The sequence below is a fragment of the Pituophis catenifer genome, unplaced genomic scaffold (genome assembly GCF_029215685.1).
Source record: "Pituophis catenifer annectens isolate HBS135680 unplaced genomic scaffold, rPitCat1.0.hap2 SCAF_4, whole genome shotgun sequence".
Taxonomy (NCBI): domain Eukaryota; kingdom Metazoa; phylum Chordata; class Lepidosauria; order Squamata; family Colubridae; genus Pituophis; species Pituophis catenifer.
In genome coordinates this window covers 27350760-27366979 of record NW_027256884.1, presented here as the reverse complement: position 1 = coordinate 27366979, position 16220 = coordinate 27350760, and the positions used below count along the sequence as shown (strand labels likewise).

The 16220-nt window shown below is 40.0% G+C and overlaps 1 protein-coding gene across 1 annotated transcript in view; it reads right to left on the bottom strand.

Annotated features, from left to right (window-relative positions):
• Positions 1-15803, bottom strand: part of SLC15A1 (solute carrier family 15 member 1) — a 45720-nt gene extending 29917 nt beyond the window's left edge. Inside the window, exons 1-7 of the mRNA XM_070943206.1 lie at positions 15707-15803; positions 7171-7193; positions 5683-5767; positions 5442-5583; positions 3107-3226; positions 1779-1878; positions 701-791 (exon numbers count right to left, since the gene is read on the bottom strand). Of these exons, the coding sequence (XP_070799307.1) occupies positions 701-791; positions 1779-1878; positions 3107-3226; positions 5442-5583; positions 5683-5767; positions 7171-7193; positions 15707-15803 (658 nt within the window). The remainder of the gene's footprint in view (positions 1-700; positions 792-1778; positions 1879-3106; positions 3227-5441; positions 5584-5682; positions 5768-7170; positions 7194-15706) is intronic.
• Positions 15804-16220: the final 417 nt, after the last annotated feature.

Sequence of the window (16220 nt, the reverse complement as noted above, 5' to 3'; positions counted from 1 at the left end):
AGGTTATGGTCTACTTTATCAAATGACTTATCGAAGTCCAAGTAAATGGTATCCATAGCATTTCGCTGGTCTACTAATTTTGTCACTTTCTACTAATTTTGTCACTTCAAGAGTAGATAACAAAAGATTAAAACAATCATAGGTTGCTTGTAATCAGAAGAATACTGGTTTAATCACAAACACAGACCAATACAGACCCCTCCTAAATGGCTACCCTTATTTATTTATTTATTTATTTATTTATTTATTTATTTATTTAATTTGTATACCGCCCTTCTCCCAGAAGGGACTCAGGGCGGTGAACAGCCAAAATTAAAAAACATACAAATGCAAAAGTTAAGATAATTAAAAGAATTAAATCATTGGCTACCCAATTTAAAACCCCAAATCCATAAAATTTAAAATCCCAATTAAAAACCATTTAGGCTAGGCCGGCTTGATGAAATAAAAACGTCTTCAGGGCTTTACGGAAGGTCCGGAGGTCCAGGATCAATCGTATTCCAGGAGGCAGCTCATTCCAAAGGGCGGGTGCCCCCACAGAGAAGGCTTGCCCCCTGGGGGCTGCCAGCCGACATTGCCTGACCGACGGCACCCCGAGAAGGCCCTCTCTGTGAGAGCGTATTGGCCGGTATATTTGTGTGTTTAGCAAACCCATGCCTATATCAAGACAAACTTATCAATCTGATGTAGAAAAATTTACCTCTAAGTATTGGGGTGATGATAGTAGAAAGAAGGCTTCCAGCATTAATAGAAAGATAAAATATAGAGAAGAACCTGCTTCTTTGTTTTTCCTGAAATACAAAGAAGAACCTTATTATCAATTAGTATTTGACATTCTTCTAATATAAAAGTATAGGGTGTCTATAAATAAATATGTTTTGCAAAATCATTTATCATATAGTTTTTAAAAGTTTCATAAAAGAATGTTTAGAGGTAGTCCTTACAACTATTTATTTAGCAATGTTCAAAGTTACAAAGGCACTAAAAAAGTGACTTATGATTGGTACTTGCACTTATGACTGTAGCAGCATCCCCACAGTCACATGACCAAAATTTTAATGCTTGGCAACTGGGATGCATTTTCATTGGTTGCAGTGTCCCAGAGTCATATGATAGTCATTTTAAACCTTCCTGGCTGGCTTCTGACAAGCAAAATCAATGGGGAAATTGGATTTGCTTAATGACTGTTTGATTCACTTAACGACTTCAGTGATTCACTGCTTTTCTTGGCAATGGAAATTCTGATCTTGAATTGTCATAAGTCAAGGACTACCTGTATTTTTTAAAATCTACATGGAAATAAGTTAGACAGCAGACGATTGCTGGGACCCAAATCACTACATTTGTTCCCCAGGAGAAAGTTGCCAAGTGTAAGTTTGGTTAAGGAAATTTCAGCCAAACTGTAGCTGCAGCAAAGATACTGTACAATACTGAAAAAGTATAAGCTACATGGTGAAGCAGGTGAGAAAAAGGCAAAGAACAAGCTTTTCAAGTATTCTAGACAGAAGTTGATGTGAATTCTGAAATATTATGAAGATCTGTTATACTTCCATTGAATCTTGTTGCATATTGTAAATAGAAAGTCAGAAATCTCCATAGTGACACTCACACACACACACACACACACACAATTCAAAGGAAATCCATTGTAGCTCCATTTCTTGATCCTCCATTTACTTCCTTATGATCCAATATGGCAACAATACTGTCATACAACCAAAAATTAAACCAAAGGATGGTAGTTACAATATTTGTAAGTAATGAAATAAAACTGATACCTGGTCTTCTTCAAACTGATCTCCACCAAAGGCTGCAACACATGGCTTGATGCCACCAGTTCCCAGAGCAATAAGGACCAAACCAATCATAGAGAAAGCTCTATAACAACAGAGTAACCATAATAGGTGAGTGATGTAAAAGCACCCTGGTCTTTTCACATGTATTTTTCTAGCTACGTTTTACTTTGAACATTGAGATGTACTTGCTAATGGGCTACAAGAGCAAACAGCTGAGGCATATAATAGGATCTCTGGAAATCCCAAAGGGATCGCAGCACAAAGTATATCTAGTCACCCTGAAGATGACCCACTGTGAAAATAGGATTTGGAAAACTGGAATTAAAAAATACATTATGAAACAAATACATGTTGGTTAATATCCTATCCAAAGCATATTTTAATATGGTATAGATTTACACCTAGCTTATCTTCATAATGGTGATTATTGCAATACATTTCAGATCCAAATTATAGGTACATGACCCATAAACCCAAAACCAACCATGACAATAATAAATACTAAGATGAGCTCATTAAACTGAAGCCTGCCAATATATAAAGAAAGAAAACCCCTGACCCAGGAACATCTGCATGGCAAATATACATCCTTAGGAAAATAATGAAGACATAAATAAGATTATAGATCAAGAATGAAAACTGACATACAAACTGCTATGCTAGACAAAAGCAATGCAATATTACAAAATATTAAAAAATGTTTCTGGATATACAGAATTTTCTGGGATAATCTGTAAACATGTAAAATGTTCATCCAAAACTCTTCCATGTTGTTTCTGTGAACCACCTAGTTTTCCTGTCCCATGTACACATTTATTACTATTATAAAGTACATTTTTGAAAGGTTAATTTTATAATGGACAAGCATCTAATCTAGCAATTAGTATTGGGTAGAGAGAGGATTATTTCCTAGATAGTAATTTAGAAGGGCAAGAATTAAAAAATTAGCTTGTATCTAACAATCTTTAACAATGTGCTGTAAAATTAGTAATTTTTTTTTATAAATGGAGAGTACAAGCTGACAAAGTTTCCATTTTGAAAAACCAAACAAACTCTTGCAAATGTTTTTTCACAGCACAATCAAAAGACAGCAATGGAAGCACTTTGTCTGTAAAAGCAGATCTGCGATCTGTTGCTACATCAGACAAAAGCTCCTTGGACTTTGCCACATGATAGGGTCATAGGATGATACAAAGGGAGGAACCAAGGCTACAATAATTAAGCGCACAGTAAACAGATTTGTGGTACATTGAATGCCTAATAGGTCCCAATATGTGTTCATGTAGAAGATAAAGATAAGTGCAACTTACATGGGAATGTTAATGTCATCTGGAGCACCATCGTGATTTCCATCCATCAAGTCATTTATGGAACTTATCGACAAGACTGCTTGCCCAACTGTGTACACAATGGACAAGGAAATAATGGTCCTGCAATGAAAGGCGCAGACAGAAGATGTATTTTTAATGATGTCTCTCTCGCTCTTTTTTTAATAGAAGAATGCTACATTGGTTCACTCAGTTTAGCACAGTGTGTAATAATAAAAAAATGAGCATACTCAATTGCACATATGTAAATATTACTGAATGCTATTCAGTATTTGATGGTTTTTCTATTTGGGTTGTCAGTATTAGTAGCTCCTTACGGGGAGATGTCAAATATGGATAATGGAGTGAAAAAATAGTAAAACGGTAAAGACTGTCAAATAGAATTTATCTCCTGGGGACTTTAGGGACATGATTATATAGTTTTCTTGACAGTAATATATGGTTTGCTATTGTCTTTCAAATTAAATTCTAAGTATAGAAAAATAAGCAAAATAAATCAATTGAAACTGGGTCCCTTTGAAATTAATCCTGTTTGCACAGTGTATTCACACACAGAAACACACTTTCACATACATAGTATGTGTGTATGCGCACCCATTACTGTATTAAACTTTCATATAAATGTGGTTTAAACCTCATGTATTAATATATGCACTGAAGAAGCCTTCTGAAAAATCTTATTTTCTGTTCTCAAAGTACAGTATATTTGCTGTACTCAACAATCTTCAGTTAAAAAAAAATCTAGGAATGTTAAACAATAAGTACACTTTTAATCTGGTGTTTAAAATAACTGTCCGAAGTCAAAAGTCTTTACTGTATTTATTTTGTATGTGATTTATAAGTTTATAAATTTCCAATTTATAAAATTTATAAATTTCCAATTTCCACTTTTTTAAAGTAGAAAACATGGAATTTACATAGCATGAGATCATTTGTTCATTTATTGTTCATCTTTGCATGTTTGATTAGATTCTAAATTGACAAGTTTAGATGTGCCTTTTCAGAAATAAAATATCTATTCTTCCTCAATCAATGAATGTAAACATTTACTGGTCATATGTTAGTAGCCACACTGGAAAACAGATAAGGGAAATGTACCGAGTTTTTCACTGTTACAGTAATAAAAACATGAAAATCAGATATATCATCTCTGATCTCCCATGAAACTAGTATTCCCAGAACAACAAAGTGCGGAATAACTTCCAGGTGAAACCCTGATAGGAAACAGAAACAAACAGCGAATGGCAATATGAAATCAAAACATTTCTTTAATTAATGTGATTAACCTACTTGATACTCATTACAATAGTTAACAAGATCTTACATGTAAATTACCTTTGACATAATTTTGTAATTTTTTTTAATAAAACTTTTCTCTGAGAAGGATAGCTTAGCTGAATTTTATAACTAAAACAAAGTATGAGCTGAAATTTAAGATTTGTGGGGAATATAAAAATATTACATGTTTCCTAGCCATTGTAATCTTTGTTACATGGTGTCTAAGTTGACACTGACATGATCAATCAGTGGCTTTTGTAGAAGCAAAAAGTGGAAGGCCTGTGATAGGTATCCCTCCAGCAGTGCACCTTGATTAGGGCAGCAGTTTCTGTGATTTGAAGGGGAAAATATGAGGGCATGCATATAGGAACTGTTACACCTGTCTGTAACTTGTTGAAATACCTAGGTTTTCTCCTGTGTTCATGCAACTGCCTTCTGAAGTGGCAGTACGATCCTGGAGAAGCTGTGTTTGACTTAAGAGTTGGTAAGAAGAAGTAAATATGCATTGTTTATGGTCAAAGCCAACTTTTCCCCTTAGAAGCCAGAGAACTACACTGCCATAATCTTTTTAAGAGGAAAATTATATTATTCACTTGGTAAGAATTGAAAAATTGCAGCAAGATGTACGTCCTTAAGTGTTAAACTAAAGGTGTGTAAACAAGGGGCCTACAAGCCATGGATATGCCCCCCCCCCCCCATTTCTCAAAATACTGAATTGTAATTTTAATATGACAGAAGCAGAATGATACCTATATTTAATTAATTATTTTAAATATATTAACTTATTTTTCTGCCTTTAGGCCTGCTACTACCTATTTACTGGAGTACACTGAGCACACATTATGCCTTAAAGAAAATTTCTCTATTTAAGTCAGGCTTCTGAGCTTTCATATAGGATCCTGGATTATATATTGATGGGTTAATGAAATGTGCCATAACTTGATCCAATTCTGAATTAAGGAAATTAATCCCACCTTCAAATTCCCGAGGGAAAGAGTTTGAATCTCCTAAGTGTGCTTTCCCACCGATATACACTCACTTGAACTTTCCCAGCCAGGAATCAGCTATGAGTGCTCCAAGGATAGGCGTTAGATAGCAGAGAGCAACAAATGTGTGGTAAATAGCAGTAGACAGATTATCATCCCAGTGGAGAAAAAACTTGAAATAGAGGACAAGCACAGCTAAAAAGAAAAGAAAAGAATAAAAGTAGTTAATGGGAAAATCAGCGAACAGGTGCATCAATAGCAATTCCAACTTAGAATATAAATTTTTTAAATCACCTCGCATTCCATAGTAGGAGAATCTTTCACAGAATTCATTGATGACTATGAAGAAGATACTAAGCGGGTAGCCAAAGCAACCGGCCTGAGGTAAGACAAAAAGAACAACAAAATTAACAGTAATGTTTATAAAACTAAACAACTTTTTTACCACATTTACTAATATCCTTCAAGGAAAAGAAGTTCTGAAACTACACAATATATATAAACTGCTCCCTCTCCAAGTACATTTGGCCTAGACATAGCAAAGATTAAAGAGTCACTAGGTAGTATCGTGTTTCCCCGAAAATAAGACCCTGCCTTATATTTTTTGAACCCCGAAATAAGCACTTGGCCTTATTTTTGGGGAGATCTTATTATTTTGGGGCATGTGGAGCAAGATGGGGCTCCTCTTGCCATTTTACCTGATTTCCAGCTCTATCTCCCTAACTGTAACCAGAGGAAATGGTGGGGACTGGCTGTGCATGCGCTTATATATTTTCAGGGAGGGCTTATTTTAGTGCATGCGCTCAAAAGCCCAGTTGGGCTTATTATCCTGGGAGGTCTTATTTTTGGGGAAATAGGGTATCACTCTAACTGCTCTATAAATTAAAATGGAGAGGATGAAGAAAATAGAAATGAGCAGATAATGCTTCATGATTATTGGAATATACTGCATGCTGATGTCCAGCCTCCGACAGGATAGTTAAGTAGTACAGACAAATTCATTAGATAAATCCACTAACACCATTAAAACCCCTAATAAATCCTAGTTCATCTCTGGGTTATACTCTGATTAGAGAATATAATTTTTGCTAGATTTAATTAAAATTCAAACATGTATTTTAACCATAGACTAATCATAATAAGTTAATCAGAAAAAGATTTGTAACACGGTAATATAATCTCTCTTTTTTGCTTTCCAAACTACTAGTAAAACAAGTCAATAAATATATACAGATAGTCCTAGACTTATGAGCATAATTGAGAGCCAAAATTTATGTTACTAAGGGAAACATTTGTTAAATGAGTTTTGTCCCATTTTACCTCTTTTCTTGCCACTTGTTAAGTGAATCATTGTAGTTGTTAAGTTAGTAACATGGTTGTTAAGTAAATCTGGCTCCTCATTGACTTTTCTTGTCAGAAGGTTGCAAAAGGTGGTCACATGACCCCAAGACACTGCAACCATCATAAATATGAAGCAGTTGCCAAGCATTTGAATTTTGATCACATGACCATGGAGATGTTGCAATGGTCATGTGAAAAATGGTCAAAAGTCAGTGCTGTTGTAACTTTGAACAGTCAATAATTGAGCTGTTGTAAGTCGAGGACTATCTGTAAAGGCTACAGTCAAAGAGATTAGGTTAACATGCAAAGACCAAAATCAGCCCTGAATTTTGCATTAGAAGCCGTCAGAGATTATAGAGTGCAAATAATGTGTTCTTAGAAAAAAGAAGAAAAAGAGTAGGCAAGAACAAAGCTTCCATGTTTTTCAGCATTAACACTTACCCTACTTTTTCCTTTACTTTCCTCTGTATGGAAAACAAAAACAAAAATGAAAAATAATAGTAACAATACAGCGCAACAGTACAACAGTCATTTCTTACAGAGAGGATGTAATTTTAGCTATGTTTTTGTATTACAGGCATTATACCAGTAATATTTAAAGCTGACCCTCTATTTAATAGAGGGTAATAGAGTCTATTACATATCTATAAAATATAAATTTAAATAGGAATACTGTAACATGAAAGATCTATGGAAAAACTGAAAGATAATCATACTTTAGTTACATTTCCAAACTGCAGATTTGAAAAGCCTACCCTTAGAAAATGCAAAGCTGATTTCTTTACTTATATTAACCCTTCTCAATTACCACCTGTTCTGGATAAGTAATTATACAATATATTAGGGGAGCACCAATTTGGGAGCACCTCTGCTTGCAGATGTTCCGGCACATCTCTGGCTACCCTGAGCTTTGTTTCCCTGGAGAACTAATGTCTGCATAATTCTAAAGCAACCTATTAATCTTGGTTCATATAACATCTGCCACGCTCAATTGTATTTAACTAAGTTTAAAGTATGATTATTGTGATGTATGACCTCTCCCCTAATGTGTTTCCGAGACCAGATAATCAATCTCGATGCCAAATGAAAAGTGAGATAGTGTAATAAGACCTGTTGTAGCAAGAGAAACAAATTGAGCAACCTTAACGAGCCTTACATTTTAGGACATATCTGAATCCATGCAATATTATAGCAGTGATTATGACATGCTCATTCTTAGCTCAGAATTCATATAATTCTACAAAGGTATTCAATCCTGCAGTAGCAAATGGTGTGGTTCTTATCTGTGCTGAATATTGTCTCTCAGTGTCACTTTAAGTACAGTTCCCCCCCAGGATTGAGACTATGGAAGATACAAACTTGTTATCTACATTATGGAACGGACAAAAAGAGCCCCAATATTGATTTGTGTCACAGTCATTGTTTTGCTTCTTTCACTGAATTCTCTAGAAGTCTGAGCAGTGCTGGACCCTAGAAATTATCACTTTATATATATCACTTCAGAATTTTAAAAAGTTGGGACAATAGCAGAATTCACGTCAGCATTTCTTAAGCACCTTTGCCCCCTGCTTTACTATCTTGAAGATAAAACCTAAGTACAAGGTGGCTCTGTACTTTAGAACACTGATTTGTGGGATAAGCATATCTATAGTTATTACAGGTCTATTTGTGATTATTCTAATAGCAAAAGGTTCATGGTTCACAATGCATGAAAAAACTGACAGCACTGTTAGCTACTGTTAAGCATCACAGTTGCTCCAAACACAAGAAATCAACTGTCAGAAGTTATACAACTGTCAGAAGTTATAAGCGCTCCATGGCTTAGGACCGGGGTATATATGAGACCACCTTCTGCCATCAACAACCTCCCACCGGCCAATATGCTCCCACAGAGAGGGGCTCCTCAGGGTGCCGTCGGCCAAACAATGCCGACTGGCAACACCCAGGGGAGACTGGCACCAGCCCTCTGGAATGAGCTGCCCCTAGAGCTTCGTCTTAGCTCCGACCTGCGTACTTTTCGCCGCGCCCTTAAGACCCTTCTGTTCCAGCAAGCCGGACTGGCCTAGTACGAATTTTAAAATGGGTGTATGTGTGTTTAATTCGCGGGCCAAATTTTTATACTAGATTTTAATTGGTTTTAAATTTTATAAATCTATATGTTTTAATATGGCTGTACACTGCCCTGAGTCCTTCGGGAAAAGGGCGGTATAGAAATCTAATAAACTTGAAACTTGAAACAACTAAGTCTTTAGTGGCATCCGTTGCAAAAGATTTGCTAAAATCAGTTTTCATTCATTTTTTACTTCTGCTGGATGAGGTCATCCAGTGGTTTGGAGTGAAGCTTCATCAATGATGCCCGGCTTTATATCTCCATCCCAGGTCACCTGAGCAACGCTGTAGATATCCTGTGTCAGTGCTTGGAGGCTGTAGGGATCAGGATGGGGTGCAATGGGCTTCAAACCATGCAAGACTGAGTGGCTCTGGGTATCTGATGACAAGGTTCTTCCCTCTTTGGTCCTGGATGGGATGGCTCTGATCCAGATGAACCCAGTGTGTAATTTGGGAGTCCTTCTGGACTCATAGCTCCTGCTAGAAGAGCATTTTGGGCAGCTATTGCTAGGAAGGCCTTTGAACACTTTCCGGTTGTGCACAAGTTGCACCATTCCTGTACCAGGAGGCTTTACTCATGGTCACTCACATCCTTGTGACCTCGTTTTGTTTCTTGCAATGCATTCTACCTGGGACTGCCCTTGAAAAGCATTCAGAAACTTTAATTTGTGCAAAATGCATCTGAATGGGTAATAAATAGTGTCAAATATTTGTCACATGTAATACCATTACTACATGAGATGCGCTGGTTGCCTGTGCATTTCCTGGTGCAATTTAAGGTGTTGGTTTGTCACCTTTAAAGCCCTTCATGACATGGGATCCTAATACTTAGTGGCCATCTTTTCCCAGTGGTTTCTACCCATCCAGTTCTATCAGGCAGGCTGGGCATGATAAGAGTCCCATCAGCCAAGGAATTTCGACTGGCAAAAACTCAAAGATGTGCCTTCTCTTCTAGCCCATCCTCTAGAGCATTTTCCTTCAGAGCTGAGGATGACCCAACCCTGTAGGCCTTTCATAAGGCCTTGAAAATTTGGCTTTGTGCCAGGCAGGGGTGGGTTCTAAAAATTTTTACTACCGGTTCTGTGGGTGTGGCTTATTTTGTGGGCATGGCTTGATGGTCATGTGACAATTATTTAGGATTTAGCAGAGGTACTGGTCTACCAGGCTTTTAACTGCTTGCAGAGCTATACCAATCTACCCATTTATTTTTTGCAGGCACTGGTCTACCCATTTATTTTTGCAGGCACTGATCTACTCATGTATTTTTGCAGGCACTGATCTACTCATGTATTTTTGCAGGCACCGGTCTACTCATTTGTTTTCTTTTACCACTGATCAGCTGTAGGGCGGCCCTTTGAAGCCCCGCGGCAAGAGTTTAAACAGTTTTTTTCCCTCTAGCCATCAGCTGGGACTCAGGAGGCAGCAATAGATTGGGGGTGGGGCCAAATAAAAGGTAAGAATAACGCGGGGGGGTGGGGGGGGCAGAACCAGTTCGGTGACATATCGTCACCGCTACTGGCTCGTGAGAACCGGGCCGAACCGGGAGGAACCCACCACTGGTGCCAGGGCATGGATGTGAAGGACTCTGTTTCCTCGTTATATTGACATATATGGTGACATTTTTTCCTCTGCTGCCATATATAATTTGAGCGATATTATAATTGTTTGTATTTTATGATTGTTTGCCATACAAAGTCACTTGCTTGAGATAGGCAGCTATAGAAATTGAATAAAATAAAAAATACCGTTCTGTGCATCCTTCAGCACATGAAGGACAAAAGGTCAACTTTTGCAAGTCACTGTCAATGGTCAAACACAACTGTGGTTACCATATGGTTAAGAGACAATTAAACACTTTTTGTTATCTATAATTTTAAACCAACTCATTATTTTCCAATAAGAACTAGAAATACAAAACCACCTAGTATCTTTCAAAAAGTGAAAAGAAGATATTATTCAGGTGAGTGCTTATCTCCAACTTTACTATAATTTTCAAGCTTTTTCTTTGATCTGATGGCTTCTTTTGTTCTGATAAATGGAAGCATTAGATCTGAATGTGCATGATTTGTAAAGTATGATGTTCTGAACTGATGCAAGAAATTTGAAAACAATTTAATTGTAAAGGGAATAATTTCAGCACAAATGGGAACAACAATGAGCTGACAAATTAAAAACAGTAAGTTCTAAATGATGAACTCTTACTGGGCACCAGAACTGAAAACATTCTGAAGTGGCCATAAGGTGGTTCAAAAATAGTAACAATGGACGTCTTGAACCCACATTCAAAGTTCTACACCCTTTGTATATGCATCAACTTAACATCAGGCATGGGTACAAAATGGCAATGCTTTAATCATAAGCTCTCAACTACCGCATCAACTTGACTTTTGGGACCCTTTCTTACATATGGAATTATTTCTAATTGCAGATAGTTATCACTATATCTATCTAACTATCTATCAATCAATCAATCTATCTATCTATCTATATATCTAAAACAGGCTGTTGAGACCCCGGCCCCGGAGGCTGATTCATCTTCGCATGCTGATTCGGAGGATGATATGGAGGAGGAGGAAGCTGTTACGAGCTATGTGCCGGAGGGGCCGTCTTCACTGGTGAGTCAGCAAGAACTGACAGTTGCTGACGTGCCTACAGACCCCAGCCAAATTGAGGAGGAAATAGAGGCCGATAACGACGAGGGGGAGCCCCTATTGGATGAAAGAGAGAGACGTAGAAGACGTCGTAGAGAACAGCTATTGCCACGTCCTAAGAGGTGTGGTCAGGAGACGTAGGGCCACACCCTACAAAGTATAAAAGGGGTGTGACTGGGCTGGAAAGGCATGGTGAACAATTTGTTGACGTTTTGGATGCAGTGGAGTTACAACTGTTAATTTGGAGTTTTTGACAAGAGTTTGCATTCCTGCATTAGCCTGCTGGCTAATGGTCTGCCAAGACCTTTGGAACATTGCCCGGTAACTATTGGACTGATATACGCTTTGGAAAAGAACTATTTATTAAAGGGCCAACTTCAGTCTCTCTCGCCTGCGTTTGTTACTGCCGGGCCATTTGAGCCTCTGCAAAGCCACTCGTGGGAGGGGACAGAACACAGGCCTTCTGGTCCCACCGGAAGTCGGGAAATGAGCAGTTTTCAGGCTCCAGAGGGCCTCCGGGGGGGGAAGGCAGTTTTCATCCTCCCCAGACTCCAAGAAAGCCTCTGGAGCCTGGGGAGGATGAAAAACGGGCCTACCGGGCCCACCGGGCCATCATGTGCCAAAAGCGGGGGGAGCACACACTCATGCATGGGAGCAGGGCACCTTGAATTATGGGTGTGGGCACCCATTCAACACCCCCCCCATGTTCCCCCTGCTTTTGGCACGTGATGGCAAAAAAGTTAGCCATCACTGACCTAACCACTTGCTTTCTGCTGCAGGGGAAAAGGCTTTGTCCTTGAAAAGACTGCAGGTGAAAATGAGCAAGAAGACATATGCCTGTGAAAAGAGGGGAGGAGTCTAGTCAGCCTCTGATAAAAAATATACCATACAATTACTTTTTATTTTAAAATTATGTTTGTTTAAGTCTTTTATATGTTTTCTGATAGTTTTCTGTAAACTCAGCCCTTGCATATTTTATATGAATCTTTTTTGTACTAAAGTTTGATTCTACTCATCCCTTGTGAGATTGGTCTACCTGCCCATTAGCACAAGAGGAGGACAGACCAATTGGCTCTTAGCCAAATACATTACTTATTACTTATTTCCCTTTCATTCGCCAGTAAGCAATTCAGAATGAAGCTTTCTTCTCTCATATACAAGTAGCCCTTAACTTACGACCACAATTGAACCCAAAATTACTAAGCGAAACATTTAAGTGAATTTTGCTCCATTTTATGATCTTGCCATAGTTGTTAAGTGAATCACTGGCAGTTTTTCAATTATTAACATAGTTGTTAAGTGAATCTGGCTTCTCCGTCAACTTTGCAGAAGTTTGCAAACCTTCATGACCCCGGAACATTGCAACCGTCATAAATATTATGACAGTTAAATAAATTTTTAAATGTTTTAAATGTTTTAATTGGTAGTGAGTTTTAATTGGGCCAAATTTATATATTTTTTAATTGTTTTTAATATTTGTACTGCATGTTTTTTAATTCTGGCTGTACACCGCCCTGAGTCCTCAGGGAGAAGGGCGGTATAGAAATTCAATAATAAAATAAAAAAAATAAATAAATAAATATGAGTCAGTTGTCAAGCAGTTGAATTTTGATCACGTGACTATGGGTATGCTGTAATGATCATAAGTGTAAAAAACTGTCACAAGTCATTTTTTCAGTGCCATTGTAACTTTGGTCACTAAATTAACAGTTGTAAGTTGAGGGCTAGCTATAACGGGATCAGAGAGGGAGGATGCTACATAAAAGCATTCCCTTGGAAAACAGGTGGTGGCAGGAGTAGTAACCACATCAAGGCAGGAGATTGTTCCAGGAAGAAATGTAAAACCTCTAACTTTACACTTTTTTCACTGAATTTTAGGCAGATTAATTTAAGGAACCCAAGATGTACATTAACTTACAAGCTGATATGTAAAAAATAGTGACACCCAAGGTAGATCTCTTTTATATTTGTAAGACTTGTGACCATAGCAGACTCCAAAACATTTGGGATTTTTGGTATACTGATTGATCAGGATTATGGTACACTGAACTTGGTCTCGTATCAGGTGGATCAATCTTCAGTTACCAAACCCATTTTATAATGAGAAGGTACTGCGGAAGGAAAAAAAGGAAAACATTACCTCCAGTATCCCTAGCTTATTTAAGGATATTCAAATTCAGCTAGCCTTGTAGAAATATGTATAAGCAACAAAGTTATAAAGATTAGCCAGTTTATCTAAGCTGCTTTAGTTTCTGGAACCTAGTTTCCATAAGAACTTTATGGGCTCCTTAGGCAACTCAGGGCACATATAAAAACTATAGCAAATTCACCTGAACAGCACCAATTTTCTAACCCTAGACATTTGCCTCTTGATCCATGGATTCCATTAAAGTAGGCTTTCTGGTTCCTTTGTGGCTAGGTACTTCACAAACGCAGAACATTGGCTTAGGAAAGGCTAGGAGAGGCCGACTGCTTTCTCAGCAAATGTAATGTCAGTTTGGCACGGTTTTATCTTGACACTGTGCAGGCTGCATTCTGAAGATTTAAAGATAAGATTTAAACCTTATGCTCTGAGCATCATTTAAAAGCCTGCCTAACAATTAGCTAACTTTGTTGATGAAACACACCCTCTTCCTGCCTTCTATTATCTAGTTGCTTAGTAAGCGAGACCAAGAGAAAGGCATTTAAACTAATTGCACCAAGTCCTCTTATGAAACTCAGTTCAATAGTCCGGTCCTTATTGGGGAGCAATATAAATAAAAAGCACAAGCATTATACTAAAACTTCTGGCACCTTTAGGAAAAGTGGGTGCATATATAGGCGGTCCTTGACTTACAACAACTCGCTTAGTGACCGTTCAACGGCACTGGGAAAAATGACCTTTGACTGTTTTTCACACAGCATCCCCGTGGTCACGTCATTTACATTAGGATGCTCGACAACTGACTCACATTTATGGCGGTTGTCATGTCGGTTGCAACCTTCTGACAAGCAAAGTCAAAGAGGCAAGCCAGATTCCCTTAACCACCACCTTAATACTAATTTAACAACTGCAGTGATTCCCTTAACAAATGTAGCAGGAAACGTCCTAAGATGAGGCAAGGCTCCCTTAAATTTTGTCATTTAGCAGCCATCAATTTTGGGCTCACGCGTGGTCGTAAGTCGACGACTCCCTGATATAAATGGGATACATCTGCATCCCATTTAAGGGGCCATAAAGCGAGTTCCTGGATTCCAAGCGCAGCCATAGAGCGCCTCACCTTTTGCAGCTTATCCCCTCAGAGACCCCTTCCTCCTCCTCCTCCTCCGACCCCGCCCTCCCCTCTCCGGCCGAGGGTCAGGTGCCCCTCCGCTGACCAGGAGCGCGCGCCGCTCCCCAAAGGGCGAGAGAGCAGAGGAGTTTCGGCTCACGAGCAAGCGAGGAAACTGGCGCGCAGATTAAAGCAGCGCCTCGCCGCCCCCAGTTTAGCCTCACGCTCCGGGCTGCGATGCGTCCCGCCCAGAAAAAAAAGAAAAGAAAACCCGGGGTTCATTATTAATGAAGCCACAGCTGGCTGAACTTCGGGTAAGCGGGTCAAGCAAACCCAGCCGGGGGCGAGAACCAAGGCGGTTGGGAAAGCTCCGCGGGGAGCGTCGGGACGTCGAAGCAGCCGCCTGCCTTTTCCAAACGCGGCTGTGCTTGTTCGACGGAGTTCCTCGACTCGGCAACCACAGCAGCCGACGGACCGGTATTGTATTGCCCTCCCTCCGCCCCCCCTTCGCCAGACTCCCTTCTCCACCGACGGCCAGTTCTGTTGCACACGAACTCCGGCCAATCTCTTTTCGCTCCTCGAAGCACCTGGGCGCCCGCGAGCGCTTGCGGTCTCGCTCCCTTTTGCGCGGCGGGCTGGCGGGCGCCCTCGTTGCTGTGCGAGGAATCGACTTGAGCGCGCGCGGGGGGGGGGGGGAGGAGATTTAAAAGGCGGGCGGCCACCTTTTTTCCCTTTATTTCCGGGGAAGGGGACGTTTCTTAAGCAGCTGCTTTCCCCCCTCCGCCCCCCTCAAGAGGCAACCGAACTTTCTGTTTTTTCTTTGAAGGCGTTTCGCTTCTCCTCCAAGAAGCTTCTTCAGCTCTGAAGAAGAGCTTGAAGCGGCTTCTCGGAGGAGAAGCGAAAACGTCTTCCAAGAAAAACCAGAAAGTCCAGCTGCCTCTTGAGGGAAAAAGAATTAAAAAGCACCTTTGAGACAACCACGATTTGGATGGCTGAGAATCTCCACAGAGTTTTTCTTAAAAGCTGGGATTTTCTTTTCATTTTGCCGCCCACGGTTGGCCATTCTTGTGGAGGTCCCTGCGTGCGCGCCCCACCCCCCGCTTTACCGGGGAATATAAGCCACCATCCCCGCTCCCCGGGACCTCCTCTCGAGAGGGAGAGAGATAACTTTGGGCTAAAACAGATCCGGGGAACCGCCTGAGCTTCCTCAACCCCACAGTTGTCCCCTCAGAAGGAACTTTCTGTGGGGCTTCCCCGCCAGAGAACCGGATAGAGCGCAATTGCAGCCTAAGGGCGCAGAAGTGCTCCCAAGGCGCTTTAAACGCGAAGAGACGCCTCCAGACCCGGCGAAGTAACGGGGGGAGGGAGAGAGAGACGCCTGAGCGAGGGAAGCAACCGGCAGAGGCTGCTCGTCGAAGCCGGGAGACTTGGCTCCTTTGGGAGACCCAGCCGGTGACCCTCGGGTCCGGCCGCTGCGCCA